Source organism: Acomys minous (assembly GCF_964271855.1).
Source record: "Acomys minous genome assembly, chromosome: 16".
Taxonomy (NCBI): domain Eukaryota; kingdom Metazoa; phylum Chordata; class Mammalia; order Rodentia; family Muridae; genus Acomys; species Acomys minous.
In genome coordinates this window covers 97796731-97819878 of record NC_140498.1, presented here as the reverse complement: position 1 = coordinate 97819878, position 23148 = coordinate 97796731, and the positions used below count along the sequence as shown (strand labels likewise).

At 49.5% G+C, this 23148-nt stretch overlaps 1 protein-coding gene across 15 annotated transcripts in view; it reads right to left on the bottom strand.

Annotated features, from left to right (window-relative positions):
* The window catches only part of EP400 (E1A binding protein p400), a 95902-nt gene that overhangs the window by 7571 nt on the left and 65183 nt on the right, over window positions 1-23148 (bottom strand). For 10 of the 15 annotated variants that reach the window (XM_084764305.1, XM_084764306.1, XM_084764296.1 and 7 more), the window contains 22 exons: window positions 22565-22839; window positions 20722-20924; window positions 20465-20634; window positions 18975-19171; window positions 16655-16766; window positions 15676-15819; window positions 12673-12831; window positions 12391-12474; window positions 11845-11979; window positions 11364-11408; window positions 11121-11274; window positions 10428-10669; window positions 10098-10271; window positions 8933-8980; window positions 7513-7649; window positions 7364-7420; window positions 4656-4734; window positions 4238-4543; window positions 2821-2866; window positions 2635-2744; window positions 1202-1409; window positions 862-1106 (listed from right to left, as the gene is read on the bottom strand). In XM_084764305.1, the coding sequence (XP_084620431.1) occupies window positions 862-1106; window positions 1202-1409; window positions 2635-2744; window positions 2821-2866; window positions 4238-4543; window positions 4656-4734; window positions 7364-7420; window positions 7513-7649; window positions 8933-8980; window positions 10098-10271; window positions 10428-10669; window positions 11121-11274; window positions 11364-11408; window positions 11845-11979; window positions 12391-12474; window positions 12673-12831; window positions 15676-15819; window positions 16655-16766; window positions 18975-19171; window positions 20465-20634; window positions 20722-20924; window positions 22565-22839 (3330 nt within the window). The remainder of the gene's footprint in view (window positions 1-861; window positions 1107-1201; window positions 1410-2634; window positions 2745-2820; window positions 2867-4237; window positions 4544-4655; window positions 4735-7363; window positions 7421-7512; window positions 7650-8932; window positions 8981-10097; window positions 10272-10427; window positions 10670-11120; window positions 11275-11363; window positions 11409-11844; window positions 11980-12390; window positions 12475-12672; window positions 12832-15675; window positions 15820-16654; window positions 16767-18974; window positions 19172-20464; window positions 20635-20721; window positions 20925-22564; window positions 22840-23148) is intronic. The other 5 variants (XM_084764307.1, XM_084764302.1, XM_084764301.1 and 2 more) reach the window with 1 other exon arrangement.

Here is a 23148-nt window from a genome sequence, read left to right as displayed (position 1 = left end):
TGCTGAATGTCATAGTGTGTGGCATGTCAAGAGATTTAAGACATGTGTGTAATAGCTACACATAGTTGAGTAGGCCCCTATCTGAGGTGCCTGATCACCACTTCTCAAAAGGAACAAGGCTAAGGTGGCCATAAACACAATCAGGAACTCCCAACAGATTGCAGGCAGACACGGTAAAAAAAAAAAAAGACAGGACAAGCTCTCGGGAGGCAGAGACAGAGGCAGGGGATCATTGAGAGTCCAGGACAGCCAAGGCTACACAGAGAAACCCTGTTTTAAAAAGGCAGGACAACTAATACTCTCCTGGGTCCTTCCCACGCCTCAGCGCATCTCTAGCGAGTCTAGCCTCTGACTCACAAGGGGTCACCAACAAGCTCTTGTTCACACTATGTGTTTTTCTGGCTCCTTTTTTTTTTTTTTTTTTTTTGCTGTGTACTCATGATTTGATTCTCCACTTGTGACAAGGACAGCACTCACAGCGTTTCCTTCTCAGTGAATACATTAGCAGAGAAGACTGGCAAAGCGAGGAACACCAACGTGCAACACGCAACAGGGAGAAGCACAGGGTGACCTAGATGCTCCTCAAGGGGGCACTGAGGAGCACCTTCACACCCCCCCACCCCAAGAACGGTGCACAAAGGCCTTTTAGGCCTAGGAGCATGGAGATGCACCTGCCCGCAGGAAACCAGCGTTTCCCAGTGCTTCTTAGGAGCAAGACTCACACTAACTGGGTGAAAAGTTGTGTTAAATACAAGAAAACAGGCTCTACACTGAAAGACAATGCTAGATTTTGGCAAAATGGGTCCTGACTTGCAGAACAGCTAGGCGTGCCTCTGATGTTGTGGTGAAAGACATGCTCACCGGTGCTAGCTTGCCCACAGCTTTCATCTGTGCAGGAGACTGGGCCTGGCCCTGTAGCTGTGGAACTTGCACCTGGGAGGTCTGCTGCTGCTGCTGCTGCTGCTGCTGCTGCTGCTGCTGTTGTTGCTGCTGCTGTTGTTGTTGTTGCTGCTGCTGCTGCTGTTGCTGCTGCTGCTGCTGCTGCCTAAGAAGCTGGAAGTGAGCAGCAGGGGTGATGGTTTTTCCAGGAAGCTGAACTCCTGTAGCTGTAAAGAGGTTGGCTTGTGAGACCTTTGAATATTCAGCTCTCATGAACAAAACCTGCAAACCGAAGCTCTACCCGCAGATATAGACCCTTTACCTTGGGACACCTGGGTTACTAAAGACCGAGTTGGGGTCTGCACTGGAGTCAGGTTGGTAGTGACCACAGCTGAGGCTGTCACGGAAGTGACTGCTCGAACACCCTGAGTTGTTGTCATGGACACCAGGTCAGTGGTGGCAGTGGCTGGGGAACCCACTGCTCGTTGCTGGGTGTGGACCACTTGAGCAGAAGCAGAACCTCCAGACGTCTAGAAAGGTAACACAGGGGCGTCACCACAGCCAGGCCTGTGTGACCTTTGCAAGTCCACAGTTTCACCTGACGGTGATGGCGCACGCCTTTAATCCCAGCACTCGGGAGGCAGAGGCAGGTGGATCTCTGTGAGTTTGAGGCCAGCCTGGTCTACAAAGTGAGTACAGGGCAGCCAAGGCTACAGAGAAATCCTGTCTTGAAAAACAAACAAAAACTCCAAGTTCATAGTTTCAATGGCTTGTTACATATAAAAAGTGTGAATTTAGTTGGGCATGGTGGTGCATGCCTTTAACTCCAGCACTTGGGAGGCAGAGGTGCAAAAAAACAAAGAAGAGTGAACTGAGTCAAGAGCCACTGTTTAGTGCACAGCTGGCTCCCTAATGGTTCTGGCACCATCTGGTGAAGCCAGTCCTTTCCCTCCGGGCTTCTCTCGGCATGTTCAGCAAACCCACTGTATGCATTAGAATCTACACAGTTCTATGCCTTCCCCAACTCCATCCATTTTTGTGTCTACCTCTGTAGGTTATCAGAGAGACCACATCTTCCTAGCAAAGGTATTCTCCAAACCCCAGAGGGACAGCACGGTGATTCTAGAGCGTTAAGAGTGTTGAAATGCCACGTGTTATACTTGAGACAGCCTGCCTTTCAAAGTATCAATTCTAACGCAGTCTGTTTTAATTTGACTGTGAGTGACGAAAGGAAAAAGCAGATGGCTAACACTAGGAAACCTTCTGATTGCATGCTCTGTGCTATGCCACAGAGGGCATTTCCTCTCCAGCCACACACACCTGATCCTTGTGGTGGCTCTTTCTCCTGTCCAGATGCTTCCACCCTGGAAAGCAGGTTACTTGCTCCCCTTATGTCGCTCTGAGCCCCACTCCAGCACTGCACACTGCCAGGGCAACCACCTCACCTCTGCTGCCCACTGGCACTGTGAGGCACAGAGAAGGGGTGCCTGGGTCAAGGGACTGGCTGCTGTTTCCTCATATATCACCTCTCTCCTCTCTGAAAACTTGTCCTTTGGGGGAAATTCACCCTTCCCTAATGCTGTAAGAGAAAATTTCCGAACCCCAACGATTCCCAAACCGAACAGCTGCTTGTTTTTATGAAATTCAAAACTAGACCAGCTACTTTCCTCATCCACAAAACATTCAAAAAGCAAATAATCCTCCCAAAATACAAGTCATGGCATGCATGCTCTCTCTAGCATGGGAACAACTCACAGTCAAAGCTCCAGGAGCCACAGGTGACGCCAGACGCTTGTTAATGGACTGAAAGGTAGCAGCAGGAACACCGGCTATTGTGTTCACAATGACATTCCCACTCACGGTGCCTAGAGAAGGAGGATGTGGGTGAGGCCAGAGGAGGAAGACTGCGCTCCATCTTCAAGCCCTCTGCACCCACCTCACCTGTTGGGATGCTTGTTCCAGTGACTGATGTCTTAATGGTTCCTGCCTATTGAGAACAGAAGCTCGGGTTAACAGAAGCCAGGCCTTCTGCTGCACAAACTCTGCAACATTGATTATCATCAGCCAATGCAAATTCCAGAACATACTCCCTTGGTTGCCCTTGGACTCTAGCCTGCTGCTTACCACCTGGGCTGTCTGCAGCTTGGCTCCCCTCACCCTGGCCACACGCAAGCCTCTGTCCCAGCCGCTCCCATCCTTCTCGCAAAGGCCTCAACTTTCCAATGCCATTCTTCAGCAATCTTCCCATGAACCCATCCCTGTCCAGTTTCTTCCTGTGTGCATTACTCTATTCCACACAGGAAGGCAAACGTCAATGAGCAGGGGATGCTGCCCACCAACCTTGCTGTCGAAGTCCCCACACCTCAGTGTTTAGTAAATGCATTATCTGAGTGAAGAAAGACCGCAGCCCACGCACATACAAAAAACTACCACAGCTCAGTGTAATGACTCGGGGTCTGAGATGTTCTCGGTTGGTAAAGTGCTCACTTTGCAAGTATGAGAATCTGAGTTTAACTCCTGCCTAGCCTGCGTGGAAAAGCCTGGAAATAGCGGCGAGTGCCTGTAAGCCCTGTACTGGAGAAGTAGCAACAGGAGGACCCCTGGGGCCCCCTGGCCAGCCTACTTTGCCACATCTGCAAGCCCATCTCAAAAACCAAAGTGGCTGGCTCCTGAGACCACCCAACGCAACAGCATTCATGCGCACTGGACGAAGCACACAACACGCTCATGCCTGGCTAACAGCCAAGTGTCCTCCCATCTAGCACAGAACCTGTTCTCTTCAAATGTGGCTCTACATATGCTCTCAGCATCTGTGTGACAAACACAACAGAGAATAAACATAAGCATCTATGCTAACAGTGTCCTGTTCAGAGCCATGACCCTGACTTTCCTTTGGCTATTTGTGCACTCACGGCTTGGGAGTGCAGGTGGGCACAGGTAGAGCACTGTCAGGTGGCAGCTGTGCGCGCACACCGACGCAGAGGGCACGATTCTGTGCACTTGCAGCGAGTGAAGAGAACAAGCCATCAGCCTGATTCTACAGCATCCAGCCTCTTTTTCGTTTGAGTTGCAGTCTTATTTTACAGCTCAGGCTGGACTCACACTCAAGATCTTCCTGTTTTAATGCCCCTCAAGCTTGGACTAAAAGCATGTGCAACTCCACCCCATGTTAGGTCCCAGGTTCCCCGTAAGCCTGATCCTTGTTCCAAAGAATAGCTTTACCTTTCCAACTCAGTGAGACTTAAGTCTATGAGCCTTTGAGGATGGCTCAGTCAGTTGAAAATGCAGGCTCCCCCCAGGGTGCGCCCTGAGTCCTCACAGAGCGAGGTGCACAGACTGTGGGTTTAGAGGCTCTTACCAGCACAGCAGCACTGCCCACAGTTGTCATTGTGGGCTGCCCCTTTGACTGTGCCTGCACAGGCTGTGGCTGGGCCTGGACCTGGGGCTGGACAACAGGCTGCCCTGCTGGTGGCTGGCTGCCTGCTGCCTGTGGCTGGGGCAGTGGTGGTGGTGGCTGCTGTGGAGGTGGTGGAGGCTGCTGCTGCTGCTGCTGCTGTTGCTGCTGCTGCTGTTGCTGCTGCTGCTGTTGCTGCTGCTGCTGAGGCTGCTGCTGAGGTGGCTGTGTCACCGGTGGCTGCTGTGCCTTCTGCTGATCAGCCAAAGCCTAGAAGGGTCACGTGGGAAGAGAACCTGCTAAAGGAACTGGACCCAGCCCAGGGTGACAGCAGTTCACAGCAGCATGTTTCTGAGAGGACCCAGGGTCCAAGGCACTATACCTTTTTCTCTTTTGCAATTCGCTCTGCACGGAGAGATGCAACTTGAATGGGAGGCAGCGGCTTGTCATAGTTGATTCCACTTCAAGGTTAAAAAGGCAAAGTTAAAAGCCCTTTTTGTTTTGTTGTGTTTTTCAAGACAGGGTTTCTCTGTGTAGCCTTGACTGTCCTGGACTCACTTTGTAGACCAGGCTGGCCTGGAACTCACAGCGATCCACTGCCTCTGCCTCCCGAGGGCTGGGATCACAGGCGTGCGCTACCACGCCCACCACGCCCGGCTCAAAAGCCCTTTAATCTATAGCTTCAGATTCATAGATCAGTCATAGTCAAAAATACTGCTGGAAAATTCTAGCAACAACTCATTAGTTTTGTTTGTTTAAATATATTTAATTTTTTAAAACTATGTGTATGTGTTTGAGCTTATGCAAGTTAACGTAGGTGTCCATAGAGGCCAGAAGATGGCCCTGGACTCCCTGGAGGTGGAGTAACAGGTGGCTGTGAGCAACATGACATGGTGCTAGGAGCCAAACTCTTAACTGCTGAGCCCTATCTCAAGACCCACAATTTATTAGTTTTAAACTACACATTGTCCTGAATAGTTTGATGAAAATATCCTTTTTCCCACTCATTCCAGCTCAGGATAAGAGCTGTGTTTTGGTCCAGGGTTAGTCACTCTGTCATAGTCTCAGCTACCAGACTCATCATAATTCTGGCTTCTGTTAAGAAACGAATAGTTGGGCAGTGGTGGTGCACTCCATTAATCCCAGCATTCAGGAGGCAGAGGCAGGCGGATCTCTACATTTGAGGCCAGCCTGGTCTACAGAGTGAGTTCCAGGAGAGCCAGGGCTACAAGAGAAGCCCCATCTCAAAAATCCAAAAAGCAAAAAACTCCCCCAAAACCCAAACACAACCTTCCCAACCGCCCCCCCAAACAACAACAAAAACTAGCAAAGCACAGAACTTGATTTGACTTAGTATACAAGGAAGTAATGATGGGAATGTATCTATGCCAAAAAGAAGCCAAGCAGGGCTTAAAATGTGAAAGGTTTTTACTTAAGAAAAAAACAGTACGCAGGACATAATGGCTCACACTCATACAGGATTCCCATCACTCTGGAGGCTGAGGCAGGAGGATTACCATAAATTCAAGGCCAGCCTGTGCTAAAGCCTCGTCTCAAAAAGAAAACAGAAACGAAACCAACAGCCTACCTGAGTTTCAGGAGTCCACTATCAGGCAGTACCCCACCAACTCTGTGGGTCTGCCCGAGACACCTCCACAAGTTCCCCACAACCTTCCCAAGAACCTAGAGCCTGCCCAAGGCTCTCCCACAACTTTGGACAAATGCCACCCCACCTCCTACTAGCACCCCAGAGCAGATGCTCTAAGGTTTCCACCCAGCTAAAATACACGACAGGCCAGAGTGGCCTCATCAACGCCCACACCTAGCCACATGAGGGCCCTGCTCAGCCCCTGCAGCACCGTCTGTCTGCCTATACTGACTGCTCTGGTGTCCCCAAGTCTCGTCTTTAGCTTCTTCTCCAGGCCCAGCTCACATCCCACCTTCCCAGGGAAGTGATTAAACACCCCCTACCCTAGCACCTGAAAGTACTGTCCCCAAACCCCAAGCATCCTCCTCTCTGTCCTGTCTCTGTGAGGAACTTCTCCTCCCTCTTTCGTGCTAAGTACCCTGAAGGCGGCAGCAGCCCAGCGCCCTTCCTTCAGCACTGTGTGCCACGCTAGCCCTTGACCTAGAACAGAACAGCAGCCCAATTCACCCATCATTTCACCCACCCAGTCACGCAGGTAACAAATGGGTGTAAAGGGCACCTGTGCAGGTAAGCCCCACTGCAGAGAGACACTCCAGGGCTGGGCTGCAAGCTTCCACATGGTAGTCCAGCGCCAGGAGACGGACACTGAGAGGTGAAAAGCCCAGGTCCCACAGGGCACTGCTAAAGGAAGTCAAGCACTGCGACTGGGTGCTCAGCAGATGTGCCATGAGCTGACTCTTTGGGCAAGCACCACTCCCACAGCTATGTGACGAGGAGACACCAAATTTAACAGGAAAGCAGGGGCTGGACAGGAAGGGACCAGTATGCACATGTGCAGTGATAAAGTCAGAGAGGTAGTGGTCTCGTCTCAGCGGATCTCCTTCCCGCTAGACCATCCCAGAGAACATACAGAAATGCTGTCAGGACCCGCCTGGAGCTCAGCTCCAAGGAGAGTGCTTTCATCCTCCCGTCCTCCGCTTCACCATCACCCACCAACTAATTTCTTTCTCCTTTATTGAACAGCCAAGTACATTCAGCTCTAATGTGTCTCTAAACTTAACATCCTTTAATGGTACAGCCAATAAAAGTTGTCCCTGCAGGACAGAGGAGACTGGGGAAGAGACTTCCTCGCCATCACTCTTAGCCTTGGAACCTATTCGCTACACCTGAGAACAAAGCCCCTGCCGCAAAGCAAGAGGGGATAAAGATTGCTTATAAATGCAGCGCATGACTTAATGTGTCTGTCTGTCTGTCTGGCAGGGGCTACCTCAGACACACCCTCCTCAAGGGCAGAAGGTCTCAGGGTTTCTCCAGCTCAGGGCCCACGCCCTCGCCACGAAAGCTCACACTGCTCTTCTACGCCGTGTTCCGTGTTCTACTGAACCTAGTGGCTACACAAGTGCATTTCAAAGCAGAGAAATGTGTCAAAGCTACAAGAGTACCTTTCTGCCAGCACAGAGGCATGTTTGGGGTTCTTCTGAAAGGGGTTCATGCCAAGCCTGCAACAAGGAAAGAACAAAGGCAAACCATCACGTGCCAGCCGCTAAGCTGCCGCAGCCACGGTGGCACAGTGAGAGCCCAGGGGACATACAGAGGCTTGATTGGCGGGCTTCGCTTGCCAGCTGTCATTTTCATCAGGTCAAAGTGGCTTGTGTACAACTGTGTGTGAGTGGCGTTCTCATCCTGAGCATAAATCTGGCTGGTGCGGAGCGGACGGTTGTTCTTACTCTGAAATAAAACGGATAGGAGCGCATCAAGTTTAGACCCTTGGCCTGACACACAGCTACTCTGGAACAGCACTTGCTGAGTCAGAAGCCTGTGGCTAAGCTCCAACGGCTGCACCCAAGTCCCAGTCCCTTCCTTTCTCTCTGGGACAACATACTACAACAGCAGCAACGCTGAGGGGCCGCCATTTGCTGCTTGCTGGCAATATTCCCCAGTCCTTAGGGCATCTTTGCTCAGTTGAGCCTCCCCCTTCACTGAGGAAAGAAAAGATGCATAAAACGCTCAGGGTCACACTCTGGAGATAATCCCCACGGACAATAGAGGGCAGTGGGGATCCCATACCTTCTACCCACAGAGGACAGTGAGGGCAGCAGAGGTGTCCAAGACTGTCTTCCCTGGGGGCTGTAACATTTGTGATCTCTGCTGCTTATAAATACAGCTAAACAGTTGTCTACTTGCTACAGAGACACCTAAGCACTCCCCCTCAGATACAAAAAGTCCAAAGATAATCTGTGCAAGGTCTCTGTGCAGGGTCGAAGGTCAGAGACAAGAGCTCACAACTTGACCTAGCCCAGGACTCTCTCTGCCCCTCAGTATCCCTAAACCCTGACTAAGCCCATTACTGAAGCCAATGAGGTACACCCAGTATAGCTATGATATACGTAGGCAAATATACACACGCACACGTCTGCTGCTGGAGGAATGCCTTAAGTTGAGAGAGAATGCCAAGGAAAGTCAGAACTAAAAAAACGAATATGCACGGTTACATGGATCTGCCCCTATTTTAAGCACTCTTCTACTTAACAACAACAACAACAGCAGCAGCAACAGCAACAGCAGCAGCAGCACTACACAAAGGGAAGCAGGGAGAAGGGAGCTAAGAGCCAGTGCATCACACCCACCATCAGAACGAAGGCCAGAGAAGGCCAAAGGCAGGCAGGACGGGCTCAGCGACGAAGCCCTGATTGGCTCTAGCTATGGCGGGCAACTCCACAGCTGGGTCTAAGTAAGCTAAGCTTCCTGGCATCTAGCTCCATGTTACAGGCCTCAACAGGGTGTGGGCAACAGGGAGGCTCTGCACGTCCCTGAGGGTCTCAGTGAGTCACTGTGTGCTTCCTTCAGGTGAAGGAGCGAAGCCTCTGTACACACGAGTGAAAAGGCACTTGAGAAAACCCTAAGTGCTGTACTTCTGATGCTACAGTCCAGCTCAGCCTGAATCTCACTGTGCTCCTTGGCACAGGCACTTACAGAAAGCTTTCCATCTCATTCAGAACACCTCCTCGTACCTTATAAATATTTTGTGCCTTTTTCTTTGGATTAGCTTCACAAATCAGCTATAAGAGAAGAAAATATTTTAGCTTCATTTTTTTTCAATATTAAGGTAATGGATGCTATTATTATAAATGCTTCCAGAACATAAAAGAGAGAATGTGAAACTTGAGGAGGTTTTATGGTGGAGGTACCACAGAATGGTATCATGAGGAAGGCTTGCTTTTTTATTAAAAAAAGCAAACAAATGCTTTGTTCTGAGACGAGTGTTTTAGAAATGACAAGAGATGGTTCAAAGAGTGGTCACAGAAGTGAGGTGAGTGTGACAACCTCATCCTGAGGGCACACATGGCTCTTAACACCAAGGTTATTTTTAGACAAATTTTACCAAAACAAGTACCAGATGCCTGTCTTGCAATATTTCGGTTGCTCCTAAGCTAATGGACATACTGAGATGGTCAGAAAGGCAGTGTTCTCTGCACACCTGTCTTGGCATAGGGCTGAATATTTGCGAACGCTGGTGCGACATGGCCTGTGGACACTGTGCAGAAAAACTAGCATCAAGCAGAAAGGAAAAAAAAAAAAAAAAGAGGGAGCCGTGTAAAGAAAGCCAAATGGAGAAATGGAACAGACACATCGGAACAGGTGGGAGCCAAGTAGAGCCTGCACATCCCTGAGCAGCAGCGCCAACCACAGCTGGCTTCTTAAAGGAGAGGTGCATGGTTTGGCCATATTATCAGTAAATAAACACTTGCCATGCTCAAAGTTAACCCAGAAAGAGACTGTGCTTTGTCACACCACTGACTGTGTGTGAAAGCTCAGACAGTAAGAGCAGACTCTTCTTGAAGTGAGCTCGTTACCAAGTCAAACAATAGTCCTTCCCTCACTCACCTGAAACTTAAAAACAAAAACAAGTGATGACAAAGGACTGAATGCAGTTTTCCACACTGCGGCAACAGCACAGATGTGGCATCCAGTTCATGCTGCTGACAACGATGACTCAAGGGCAAGTGACAGATGCTCTGAGGATGCATCCGAGGATGTCCATGTGGGCCTCACTGATCAAGAAGGCTGACCTCACCACTGTCTACAGGGACAGCCACACTGCCCAGCAATGCACAGCAAGACCTGGCCACTACAGAGGCCGATTCTTCCCAGGGAGACCAAGGAGTTCAAGCTCACCTTCCCCTCCTCTCTGGGAATAATGACGTTCTCATAACGATTTCGGCACTGCTTAGAAGAACGGTAGATTCGGCTGCAGGAGTTGACAACATCACTGACAAGGTCCCAATTAGGAGTGTGGGCAGGCGACACAATCGTGAGGTTCAAGGGCAGCTCCAGTAACTGCTTTACAGCCTGGAGGATGAGGTTTCAGAGCATGCAGGTCAACACACTTCAAATGCACTGGTGCTGTCTTTCCACGTGCCGAAGACATCCCAGAAAGTGCTACGAACCGCCAGCATAGGGGAGCAGACAAACCATGGGCAGGTAGTCACACAGCCACTCACTCACCTGCAGCAGGGCCCAGTCCTCGCCAATGAGCCAGTCGGGGCTGTCCTGCGCAGGCTCCCCTGAGGCCTTGACATAGGTCGGCAGAGGCTTGGCGAAGGGCGTCTGCTGCTTCAACAGCAGGTTCTTCTTCTGCTCCTTGCCTTCACGTCGGATTTTCAGCATGCCAGGCGTCGCGCGGTCAAACAAGGACCGTGGTGGGACAACTGCCTCCCCATGCCGCTGCTTCTTCTTCCGGCCTGCAGCTGAGCAGGGAAAGAAGACCTCAGCAACACAGGACTCTGAGAGACTTCCTCGCCAGCAGGATCAAAGAAAGGGGAGACACACAAGAGGCATGTAGAGCGAGGAACTACAGAAACCACTGCTGAAGCTCCTGAGCTTACTACTATCTGCTCTGGGTTTTCAGCACAGTCTCACTATTCAACACGAGCTGGCCATGAGCTCCTGTGATCCTCTGCCTCAGCACCCCAGTGCGAGAATGCGGTGCACGCCATGGCACCCAGCCCCTCAGTGGTTCTCCAGGACTAACAACTGTATGGCCAAGGCTCCTCTCCTGAAATAGAGGATCCCGGGACATGGGACAAGAGACAATGGTGGGGCCCTCCTCCTATTCCAGCAGAGGGAGGAAGAGCCACAGTGACTTGGCCTCCCACCAGCAGAGCAGTTTCTGGGGGCAGAAGCCAGTGGGGTGCACACCTGAGGGATCTGTCTTGTGCCGCTTACGCTCCTTCCTCACATAAACAGGAGGCAGCTTAGCTTCTGGGATAGGTGTGGTCTCATACATGAGACACATAACCGAATCAATGTAGATGTCATTGTCATCCTGAGGAGGGGTGGGTGGTGTCCAGAGCTACATAGAGAAAACAGGTTCCATAAGCTGCCAAGTTATGGGAAATCTGGCCCTTGCTTAGGCACTCAGGGAGAGAGAGGGCCACATACCGGCATGACTTCCGCCTGCCCATCAGCGTCTTCACAGACATACTCCTATGGAACACAAACAAGCTTAAGACACAGGAAAGGCTTTGCTTCATGCTACCTGCCACAAATCACATATTGTCATCCATATTTAAGCATGACTGTGGATTTAAAACTGTGTCTTATTTAAATTCTAGAAATAATATCCATTAAGTCAGTTTTCCTGTTAAGACCTCAAAGTGTCAATTATCACCAGCAGTGGTGGCACACACTTTAAATCCCAGCACTCGGGGGTGGGGGTGGGGGTGGCGCCAGAGACGGGCAGATCTCTTGTGAGTTTGAGGCCAGCCTGGTCTACAGAGCAAGTGTCAGGACAGCCAGAGCTACACAGAGAAACCTTGTCTCTAAAACCAAAAAGTATCAGTTATCAGACAGTGCTTTCATCAGAGCAGCAGTCAGGTGAGGAAAGGGGCTGAGCGCCCTCTTCAGGGGTGGAAGGGTTTACCATGCTGTAGGCGTCCTCCCGCGTGTAGGTGAGCAGCTCTGCCTCCTCCTGCTCCAGCTGCAGCTGGGCCTCCCTCTCCTGCAGAGCTCTAGCATTGCGCGATTCCCAGTCCCTCACTGACGTCATCAACAAGTCCTGCCAGGAAGCAACATAGGGAAAAGAACGGTCAAGATCAGAACAGCCAGGCTGTTCCTGCTCTCTCCCGAGACACTGCACGCATGCACATGCGCGCGCACATAGAACACACACACACACACACACACACACACACACACACACACACACACACAAATGGGGAAGCCCTGTCTCTCCAAAAGGATGCCTCATCCTCTGCCCCTCAGCATGTGACCCTCAATCAGCCCCAAGCTACTCCAAGACATCCCAGCTGCTCGCACGGGCCCTCAGGCCTCAGCCTCAGGGAGACCTGCACTGCTAGGACGTGGATGTCCCTTCAGTTTCATGACGTCATAGCCGCTTCAAATGAAACCCAGCACTGAAAACGTCTGCTTGCAATATGTTACACTGCGATGCCCTTGATTCTCTTACCTCACTGCTTCTCTCTTTCTCTTGTTCAATGGTGGTATGGAACAATTCCAAGTAATTCAATGCGTATTTTTCAATTGGTGTAAGCTATTTCAAAAAACACATTTTTTTTTTGAACTGGGTCAGTAGCAACTTAATAAAGAACAACAAAATTCCTCACAAATCCTTTCACCAACATTTAATTTTAAAAATAACTGTTCTTAGTCAAAGCAAACAAAACATATTTTACAAAAGGGTTTAAATGTTAAAATTCTTAGCTTTAAAGGAAAAAAAAAATCTCCAAACCTGTTCCATAAAGTCAGCCAGCTCCTCCAGCTGTGATGGCTCCTCGTCGTATCTAGAGCCGTCAGAGTCTGAGGACACAACTACAGTGCTGGATCCAGGCACAGCCTCCTCTGTGGACCTCTGCACATCTTCCTGAAGATACTCAATGCTCTTGAGGGCCTACAGGGAGTGTGCACTGAGACTTGAGATGGACTTGGCATATGGGGGAGACAGCTGCCCGGTAAGCACCAGCGAGCCTCCTGAGGTTGGTTCCCTGCTTGTAGAGCCTCACACTCATGCTGCTGACAGGCACTCCAGTGAGGAGGTGTGGGTGGAGCTAAGGGTTTCTAGACCTTATGAAACTACCATCAAGCTAGACAAACAGGGGAAAGAGAGCGAGGCCACCAAAAAGTACAGAACCTAAGAACTAGAAGGGGCCATGTGGTCTCACCTCACACCAGAACGTAAGTGTCAACCAGAGCTCCTGACACAGGGAGAACAAAACAGAGGTCTGTTCACAGTCCAATTACAAAAGGCAAGTCTGGCCAAAAGGAAGTCCACAAAAAACTGTAGCAGAGGTGCCCAAAACGTACAGGACAGCTAACTTTATTAGAAGTGAGGCATGCACACCTTTAATCCCAGCATTCAGGAGGCAGAGGCAGGCGGATTTCTATGAGTTCGAGGCCAGCCTGGTCTACAAAGCAAGTCCAGGATAGTCAAGGCTACACATAGAAACCCTGTCTAGGGGAAAAAGAGAAGGAGAAGAAGGAAGAAGAAGGAAGAAGGAAGAAGAAGAAGAAGAAGAAGAAGAAGAAGAAGAAGGAGGAGGAGGAGGAGGAGGAGGAGGAAGAGGAGGAGGAGGAGGAGGAGGAAGAAGAAGAAGAAGAAGAAGAAGAAGAAGAAGAAGAAGAAGAAGAAGAAGAAGAAGAAGAAAGGCATGCACATTAAAAAGCTGCTACTGTGCACTTCCCTAAGCACATCTGACAATGGCTGGGGAGTGAGACCATATAACCATAGTCAAAACAAACAACAATAACAAAACCCCACACAATCAGTTTTCAGAGTGTTTGGCAAAACCTGCAGCTTAGAAGATGACCGACCGCACTGTAGAAGACGGTGGAAGGAGGTGCCTTGATGACTGGAGAGTCTTCAGAGCTGACACAGAGAGCCCTAGCTGTTCAGCAAGGTGGAGAATAATGGCCTGGGTGCCCTGAGTCCGTAGACACGAAGAGCCAAAAGGGACAGCAGGGAAGAGAGAAAGGAGAAAGCAAAACAACCTTCACCAGAGGACAATAAGATAGCCCGGCAGGTCAAGGTGAAGGTCTGTGTGGCCTGAACCTCAGTTCAAGTCCCAGAACTCACAGGGCAGGAGGAGAGCACTGCCCTCTGGCTGCCTACACGACAGGTGAGGCTGACATGGAGCTGAGGCTTTCATGCCCAGCACTGGGGAAAGGAAGAGGAGACTCAAATGGCCGACAAACTCAGGAAAAAAGGTGCTCAGATTCACAGTAAGATGTAAAATAAGTCTACCACAAGAAACCATCAGCTTGAGAGACCAGCTGGGCACAGTGGCACATGCCTATGATCCCAGCGCTCGGAAGGCAGAGGCAGAGGCAGGTAGATCACTTGAGTTCCAGGCTAGCCCTGTCTACAAAGCGAGTCCAGGACAGTTACGGCTATACAGAGAAACCCTGTCTTGAAAAACAAACAAAACCACAACAACAACTGAGAGAGAGAAACTGACTGACAAGACTGACCATCCAGCTGAGGCCCTGGGCAGTGCACAGCAGCTGCACCACGCAGATGCCATACTGTTTAGCTCTATTCAATAGTGACATACGCAGGGTATGCTGGCCAGAAACCCCACTTCAAGGCCTACAGCAAGAGCATACATGTACATGGTCGCATGAGACTTCTAAACAGTCATCCATACACAGGTCTGATGAGCAGTGTGTTGCGTTCTGGGTAATATCATTATCTAGAATGCAGACAGAAATACTACAGCCACATGAAACGAAGAGCAGACCCAAAGCACGGAATTCCATTCCCACCCAGCTCAAGATGGGCAACTGCAGGAAGATGCCACAAGGGTAGTCTCTTCTGGAAGGAGGAGGAGGAGGGACTTTCAGAATAGCTCAGTTTTAGAATCAGAAAGCAGTTGCCCATCACCACAAGCTATGACAGCATGGAGCACAAGCCAGCAGCACACCAGGGCACTGCCCGCAGGCCATCAGTCATGGCTTCTGCAGAAAAGCAAGCAACAAGTCAGTTGTCACTACCCTAGGCAAACAGCAGAACCGGAGGTGTGGCAGCTTCCATGGGGAGGACACTAGGAGGGAATGGAGAGCAGGGTCTGGACACCTCCCCTCACTTGACGCTGCAGTACAGAAAAGGTATTCAGCAACTGAGGGGTAAGTAAGACCTAGCCTTGGGGTCAAAGGGGCCTCGGTCAAGACAGGGGCGGGAAGGAAGGGATTAGTGACCCTGACAGGTATCTGCTATGTGATGTGCAGATGCAGGGCCCATGCATTCAACTCCAAACCTCCCAGAGCCTGCACGGGAACAGTAACATCCCTCACAGGCATCCAAATATTATGCCCCAACAAGGAACCAACGTGAGTGTGCTAAAGAGACACTCTGGGGCCTCATCTAAGTCTTCAAAGTCAGCTGCGCGCTTTACAGAAACAGTCACCCAACACACAAGCGATGCCTCATGGGAGGCCTGGTTCTTTTGAGTCAGTACTAGAAATCAAACATGGCTCAGAAAGTCCCAGTGGGAAGAGGACAGTGGCTAGCATCTTCTCCTCTACTCCCTTGGTACTACTTTCCAGGTGGGGCAGAGCCGGAAGGCAGGCAGGAGGCTGCAGGATCACGGGATGGGAGAATCAAGGAAGAGTAAGGGCAAGTACTCAAAAGCCAGGTGAGTGGAGCCACACAGCCATCCTGGGAAAGCACACACAGTCAAGACTCAAATACAACAGCCATTGTCAGACAAGCCTTATGGTTGGCCAGCTTCCCTCTCACCTCTATGAAAGGTCTTGCAATCTTGGGTGCAATGGTTTCACTGACAGACGGTTCCTGAGAAAGCACCACAAATTCTTCAGCTTTCACAGGAAAGCCAGCATCGTCCATGGGCGAGTAAACTTCAAACAGCTCCTGAATAGTCCGCTAGACACAAATAAGAAGCACAATAATTTCTAGAAACAGACATAATGCTGTATCTGACCTGAGCCTTGGGCAGCAGAAAGCCCACACAAGAATCACCAGCCCTCGTTAGTGAATTCCTATTTTAAAAGAGATGTGTGTTGCATTCCTCACTGAGTGAGGTTAGGAGGTAAGACAGGGCTTCTAGGCCAGGCTGATTTCAGAGTAGCATCCTCCTGTCTCAGGCCCCCGAGTGCTGGACTACAGGCCTGCACTACTATATCCAATCACTGAGAACTTTTTTGTTTGGGGGGGGGGGCTTTGTTTGTTTTGTTTCAAGACAGGGTTTCTCTGCGTAGCCCTGCTGTCCTGGACTCAGTTTATAGACCAGTCTGACTTCGGAACTCAGAGATCCACCTGCCTCTGCCTCCCTAGTGCTGGGATTACAGGCACTCCTGTTCACTGAGGAATCTTAATATATGAAAAGTACATGAAAAGTACCTAGAAGCTGGGCGTGGTGGCTCTTGCCTTTAATCCCAGCACTCGGGAGGCAGAGGCAGGCGGATCGCTGTGAGTTTGAGGCCAGCCTGGTCTACAAAGTTGAGTCTAGGACAGCCAAGGCTACACAGAGAAACCCTGTCTTGAAAAAACAAAAGAAAAAAGAAAAGAACCTGGGGGATGGAGAGACGGCTCGGAGGTTAAGAGCATGGCTGTTCTTCCATAGGTCCTGAGTTTAACTCCCAGCAGCCACATGGTAGCTCACAACCATCTATAATAATGAGATCTTCCCTCTTCTGGCATTCAGGTGTACATGAAGGTATACACAATAAGTAAATCAATCTTTAAAAAAGGAAAGTACCTGAGTTAAGAATGCCATCGAGTAGTCATTTCCCTGAGCAGCTACTTCCCGAATCAAATCTTTAGTTCCATTTTTTAACAATTTCTCTTCAATAGAATTGCCACTGACAAGCCTACAAAAGGAAAGAGAAATATATATACATATACACACATATACATACACACACACACATACATACACACACACATATACAGATGAAATAAGTGAAGTCACCTAGAAACACACGCCAATACCAGGCGCAGGTATCCAAACGGTGGCCAGAGAAGCAGCGCCTGCCTGACGCACTGATCACTGCCTACGAAGCCACTCCTTGTGAATCCCTCTCCCATCCTGGCTCTCGTGAGCTCTGGAGTCTGTGGTGTGTCCCTCTGCCTGCCACTATTTCTCCCCTACATTCAACCTAGACAGTTCTCACTCAGTCCTGGACTCCTCCCTATTGTCTGTCCTTTCTGACACTTTCTGAGCACAACAGGTCGAGCCGATCACTTCCCTGACTTCCTAGTGATCAGAGACTTGAATGAACAGTTTTCATCTGACCCCCGCACGCCAGGCTCGTAGGTGTCAGGGTAGCGCCTCAAGCAGGCCCCACCATTCATAGTCTAGTATGTACAGGAACAGAACAACAGCCAGGTTCTAATCTGTGGATGACACTACAACAGGCTCAAGTTTTGTCCTCCTTGGTGTCTAAGGACAGAAGCATTCTGCATGCAGGGAACAAGGCTGCATCACCTTACACTCATATAACAAGAGCACACACATGAAGTGGGTTGGGTTGGGTTGTTTTTTTTTTTTTAATCTCAGACTAGCTTCAAATCCATGGTCTTCCTGTCTAAGGCTCCTGAATGCTGGGATTTAAGCACACGTCACCATGTCCAGTATGGGTCACATTTTCTTTTTTTCCTTAATAAAATTGTGTGTGGAGGGGCTAAAGTAAGAAGGCCCAAGGAAGGTGAGGAGAAGAGAAGTAAGTTACCATCCACTCTAGGAGTTACCACACCCATGTAAGAAACCACTCTTGCTCTGGACACCCAACACGTTAGGCTTTGGTGGCATCGACCTTTGGCTTGTCTTTGGCCTTCCTTCCTTCAAGGAGGCTGATGGGAAGGAGCTGTTGGCATATGCACTTTCACGGTCGTTGGCCTTCCCAACCTCCTCCCCTAGGCAGCCAACGCGAAGGCCTTTGCAGTCCTGCCTGCCAGGACACATGCTAACCCACACTTGCTCCCTATGAGCATGCGCTCCTTCTGTCTGCTCAGTAGGTAGAGTGGCTGTGCTCTAATGGGTGCTCCCTGCTCCTGCTGCAGTAACCCATGCTACCCTGTGGGGCAGACGCCTCAGTGTGATGAGGACAGGACAAAGGGCGCAGCACTTTAATTTCCACAAGTCCTCTTGTGCTGCTCTCAGAGGAGCTGAGGCAATCGCTGCCCATACACCCGGCAGCTTCTATTATTGTTAGACTCAGCTTCTCTTTGATATGCTGCCTATCTGTAGGCTACTTGAGTATCACGTTATCCCACAGTGAGCTTCCCACAGTGAGCTGGATCTTCTTCATGCTGTGACACTTGCAAGTGACTATGCAAATTCCCACTTTTAAATAGAACACCGTATTTTTCAACTTATGAGACAGATCTGACCTTTGCCCTAAGAACCGCAAGCCACCCCCTCCAGCCTATCATTTCCCTTCTTCTTTTGTTATGATCTTCTTCAACACTCAATCTGGAGCCTGTTCATCTTCTGCCTGTCTAGACTACGTTGTGTTCCTAAGCAGGAAACAGTGGCCCAGCTCCGTCCTTTCAGAGACAGCTAAGGTCCAGCACACCAGTACACAGCATACTGGTACTAAACTAACAATAATAAAAGCAGCACCAAGAAACTTAGATGTGGGCCATGGGACTTTCTGTTTTCCCCATTAGCTGTGAGCAGCCACCAGTTACAATTTATATGTTTGAAGATAATGAAACATAGCCAAAGTCTTTCAACAGATGCTTTGTATTTTATAAAACAAGCTGTGCGCCCCTGGTACTTTAAAAGAGCACTGAACACCACTGAACACCAGGGAGCCAACAACCAGACGTAAGCCACACAACTGACTACAGATCCATGCAAATATCAAGTATGAAGACCAGACAGAACCGCATCGCTAGAAACACGTCTAAGAGGGAAATAACCTTCTCAGGGGTCATGGACTTCCACAACTCAGCTGCGGCCCAGCACAGCTGCTTCTACCTCTTTCCTGGGGTTTGTTACTGAAGTCCTGCACCCACACCTTACACAAAGCTCATTGTGTGCACGTCTACAAGTTGGCCAGGACTGTCATCACCTGTATATGTGGATGTCTTTGCACCTCCCAATTCTATCACACCACTCCTGGGCCTTGGCATCCATAACTGGATTTAGGTCATTGTCATAAAACACCACAGTGTCAGCTTCAACAAGGTTTATGCCAGTGGCACGGCTATGGGTGGATAGAAGGGCACAGAAAATCCGCCTGTCTCTGTTGAAACTCCTCATCAGCTCCTGAGAGGAAACAAAGTGCTTAGGTTAACATTTCTGGAGAATACTGGGAGACCTTTGACACTTCCTGTTATCTGTCAACTCAAGTTATGTTGCAATAGTCTGATTTGTTCGACATATGGCATCTTGCCCTGGCTCTGCTGTATACATGCTTTTATCCACAGTGTCTCCGTGTCATGTTTAGACAATACAGGCAACACACACATAAGATGTCATGCCCTATTGTGCCCTGACACTGGCTGTCAGCCCAATCTGTAGGCCCCACAAGAAAGCAGAGTCTTGCTAGGGAGGGAGCTGTGCTTTCTCCTCTATCCTCAGGCAATGCCAGGGCACTCTACAGGCAAGAAGCCCCTGGAGTAAGGCTGAGGAAGCCCGACTTAGGACGGACAGCTGTAATGAATGTGAGCTCTTCTCGTCTGTGAGTAATTTCCACGTCAAGACAGAACTAAAATTGACCAACCCTCTCCCTTCAAATAACAACCCAGTTTTCTACACTATTACTAAAAACACCAGGCTCTTTTCTATTTCCATGTATGTCTATAGGAACCCTGTGTTTGCTTTAAAACATAAAGAAGAGCAACTCAAGTGTTGTCCGCTGTCCAGCACCCTACTTTTGTTTTCCCCACTACACACTCGGGCTTGTACTGAGACACTTCTGAAAGGGACTCTCTGGTCTGTCCTTTGGAGTTGTGTAGACGCTTGTGGCTCACTGCCAAGGCACAAACCTTCTTCGTGAATTTTCTTCTGCTGAACTTTAACTCTGTACACTGAACGCTAACTGATTTATGTGTCACTCATTCAGTGCTGCTGCTGCTGTATGGGAGTCCTAGGTGAGGGTCACTACACCACCTGTCCACCCATGTCACACTCTGGAGAGTTATGCTAAAGAGGTTCCTACCAGCACTGCATATTAATCAAATGTTAAAAATTTGCAAATATGATAAACAAAAACATGGATACACTTTCAATTTGTATTTCTTTGTAAGTTTGTCTAAAAAGCACTCATATCTTTGCTACATAGTCACCTCTTAAAAGTATGCCAATCCTATCCTAATGTGACTACAGATTAGTCCTGTTTTCCTGAGACACCTAGGACCAGACACCCAGATGGCTAACATACTTATTGGGAGTGGGGAGCGCCACAGGGAAAATTCAAGAAAGAAGTCAGTCTGGAGCTCACATGTGCTCTGCTAGAATAGGCAGTGGCCCCTGACCTCAGTGCTGCAGGAATGAGGGTTAAATGCAACAACCCAGGGTCGTACCATGGAACCACAGGAAGACAAGATTCCTTCCTACCTGCCGCTGTTCTCTGTTGGCGTTCTCATCGATGCGCACATAGGTGAGGTAATGGAAGTTCAGGAACATCTCTAAGATGTCCAGCATCAGAACCATCTGAGACAAAATCAGCACCCGGCGTCCTTCAGATTTCAGCTTCTGCAGCAGTACTGCTAAAGCTTCTAGCTTCCCTAAGAAAGGAAAGAACCAGCAAGAGTCCTGCATTCCAGCACAAGCACAGATCACTCCGCAAACTGTGCCAACAGGGTCTGTCATACCTGAGTCATATTGTACCAGCCTCAGCTCCGGGAACTGCAGTGAGCGCAGTGCTGTTAGCTGCTGCAGCTGCCGGTGGTAGGGGCCGGTGTGCTCTCTCAGGCACTGCCTCAGAGCTCTCAACCTGCTGCTATACAGTGAGGGCGGCCTCGCCACCCACAGGGAGGGTGGTGTAGCCACCACTGGAGGAATCACACAGGCCACCCTGAGGAGCAGAAATCACGTGTGGTCACTATGTGGTACCCTGGACCCTCCTGCAGCAGTGAGAACCTTCTGACAGCGTGAGTTGCCAGATGTGCAACAAGAGCTTCTAACTCTATCACTGCAAGGTAGCATCATCTTCCATAGCCGAAGGGCACGACTTCAGTCAAGGCAAATCTAAAGAGCAGCACCTGGTACTCTCCAGACCACAGCCATTGGCTCAGATATGCTTGCAGGGACTCTTGGGACAGAAGTAAATTGTCTCTGGATACAAACCTTCTAAATGCTGCAGATGACATGGCCAGACCCAGACACCCTGCAGACAGACCAGCAAGGCCTTAACTAACCTGACACCCCCTGCTACCCTCCACTCATCCACAGCAGAAAGCCTTCTCCTAGGAATCAGCTGAAGCTCAGGGGTGTTTTGTTTTGTTTTGTCTTTCGAGACAAGGTTTCTCTGTGTAGCCTCAGCTGGCTGGACTCACTTTGTAGACCAGGCTGGCCTCGAACTCAGAGATACGCCTACCTCTACCTCCTGAGTGCTGGGACAAAAGGCGTGCACCACCATGCCCAGCTATTTTTACTTTTAGCTATTATTTACACATGTGTGTCTATGTAGGGGTTTGTGTATATGCATGCAGTGCCCAGCGATGCCAGAAGATGACATTGTAGATCCCCTGGTCTTGAGGCACTTGTGACCTCCTTAACACGGAGCTAGGAAACAAACTCAGGTCCTCTGCAGAGGCAACACTGGCTCTTGGATGCACAGTTGCCTCCTCAGCCCTTGAAGCTGGCCTTGGTGGTTTGCTCCCAAGCATATCTCTGCTGAAGTGGCCACCGTGGTGTGTAAAGACAAACAAGGGCCTAAGAACAAATGGCTGCAAATCTATCACACAGCCTACGAAAGCTCAGCACAGGATGCATCAGCCTGGAGAGGACTCTGTCCTTTTCTTCATTAATTCACAGATCTATAACCAGAAAGGCATGGAGCTCAGGCATTAGGTAATCAAGGCCTCTCTTTGGACAGGGAATTAACACTGTAGTTCAGCCAGACCAAAAAAAAAAAAAAAAAAAAAAAAAAAAAAGACCCTCAAGCTGAGCCTAGAGAGAAGCGCCAGGGCACACAGAAAAGTCAGTAGTCTCAGCAGCAGCAGCAGACATACCAAGGCCCAGCAGGACCAGTGTGGTTAGCTGTGCTGCCCAGCCCACTCCAGCTGCTCTACTAACTCGGTCTGAATTCTACTCTTCAATGACCCCAAGGAACACTCAGCTAGTCTCGTGGGTCAGTTTTCTAAAACAGCCAGCTATGAGCTAGGGCTTCCAGTCCCAGACACAGACCCCAAACCACCTCAAATCCCCAAGCAACACAAAAGAACGACCTGGGGGAAAGCAATCGGAAATTTATAAACAATTCCAAAGAATGAAAAACTACAGGATGTGGTAACTCTTACTAGCATTTTAGGAGGAGGCAGGAGCATTGGGGAGAGTTCAAGGCAAGCCTAGGCTACCTACACAGAACTGGAGGCCAGCCTGGGTTATATTAGACCCCAAATTAAGAAGGAAACAGAAAATTTCTGGTGTGCAGCAGAGTAAAGGAACAAAACAATAAAGGGTCAGAGTATTTACCTGTATACACCAACTCACCTGTCAGCAACGTCTTGAAGAGATTCTTGACGTTGACTCAATGTCAAAATCAGATCACCTTTATTTTTTGAGGGTGACATGTAACAGTTTGCTGCTTCCCAAGGTTCCTTCCCAAGGTAGCTATCGTAAGGCCAGCACCAAGGCGTCTTCCTTCTGCCAGGCAGGGCACAGACCCTCAGCAAGTCTCTGCCATACACCGGAGCTTGGGAACAGCGCCGCTCATTGATAAAATGCATCTGATCCAGCCGTTCCTTCAAAAGTCTGCTCTTTTCCTCCTTGATCAAAAATGTCAGAAAAATATGACAAAAAGGGGGGAAAAAAGGTTATTTGAAGAAACAACCGGACAAAAATCACTAACCTCTTTGGGAACCGTTATGCATACACTCATTTCAACATCCCTGGCCTACTTCTATAAAACTACTGGCAAAAGGTGAAGAGGCCAGAGAGCCTTCTCTCTCCCAAAACACAGAAAAAGACAAGGCAAAAGGAATTAAGACAGGACTGCGGGCTGGAGAGATGGCTCAGCGGTTAAGAGCACTGACTGCTCTTCCAAAGCTCCTGAGTTCAATTCCCAGCAACCACAT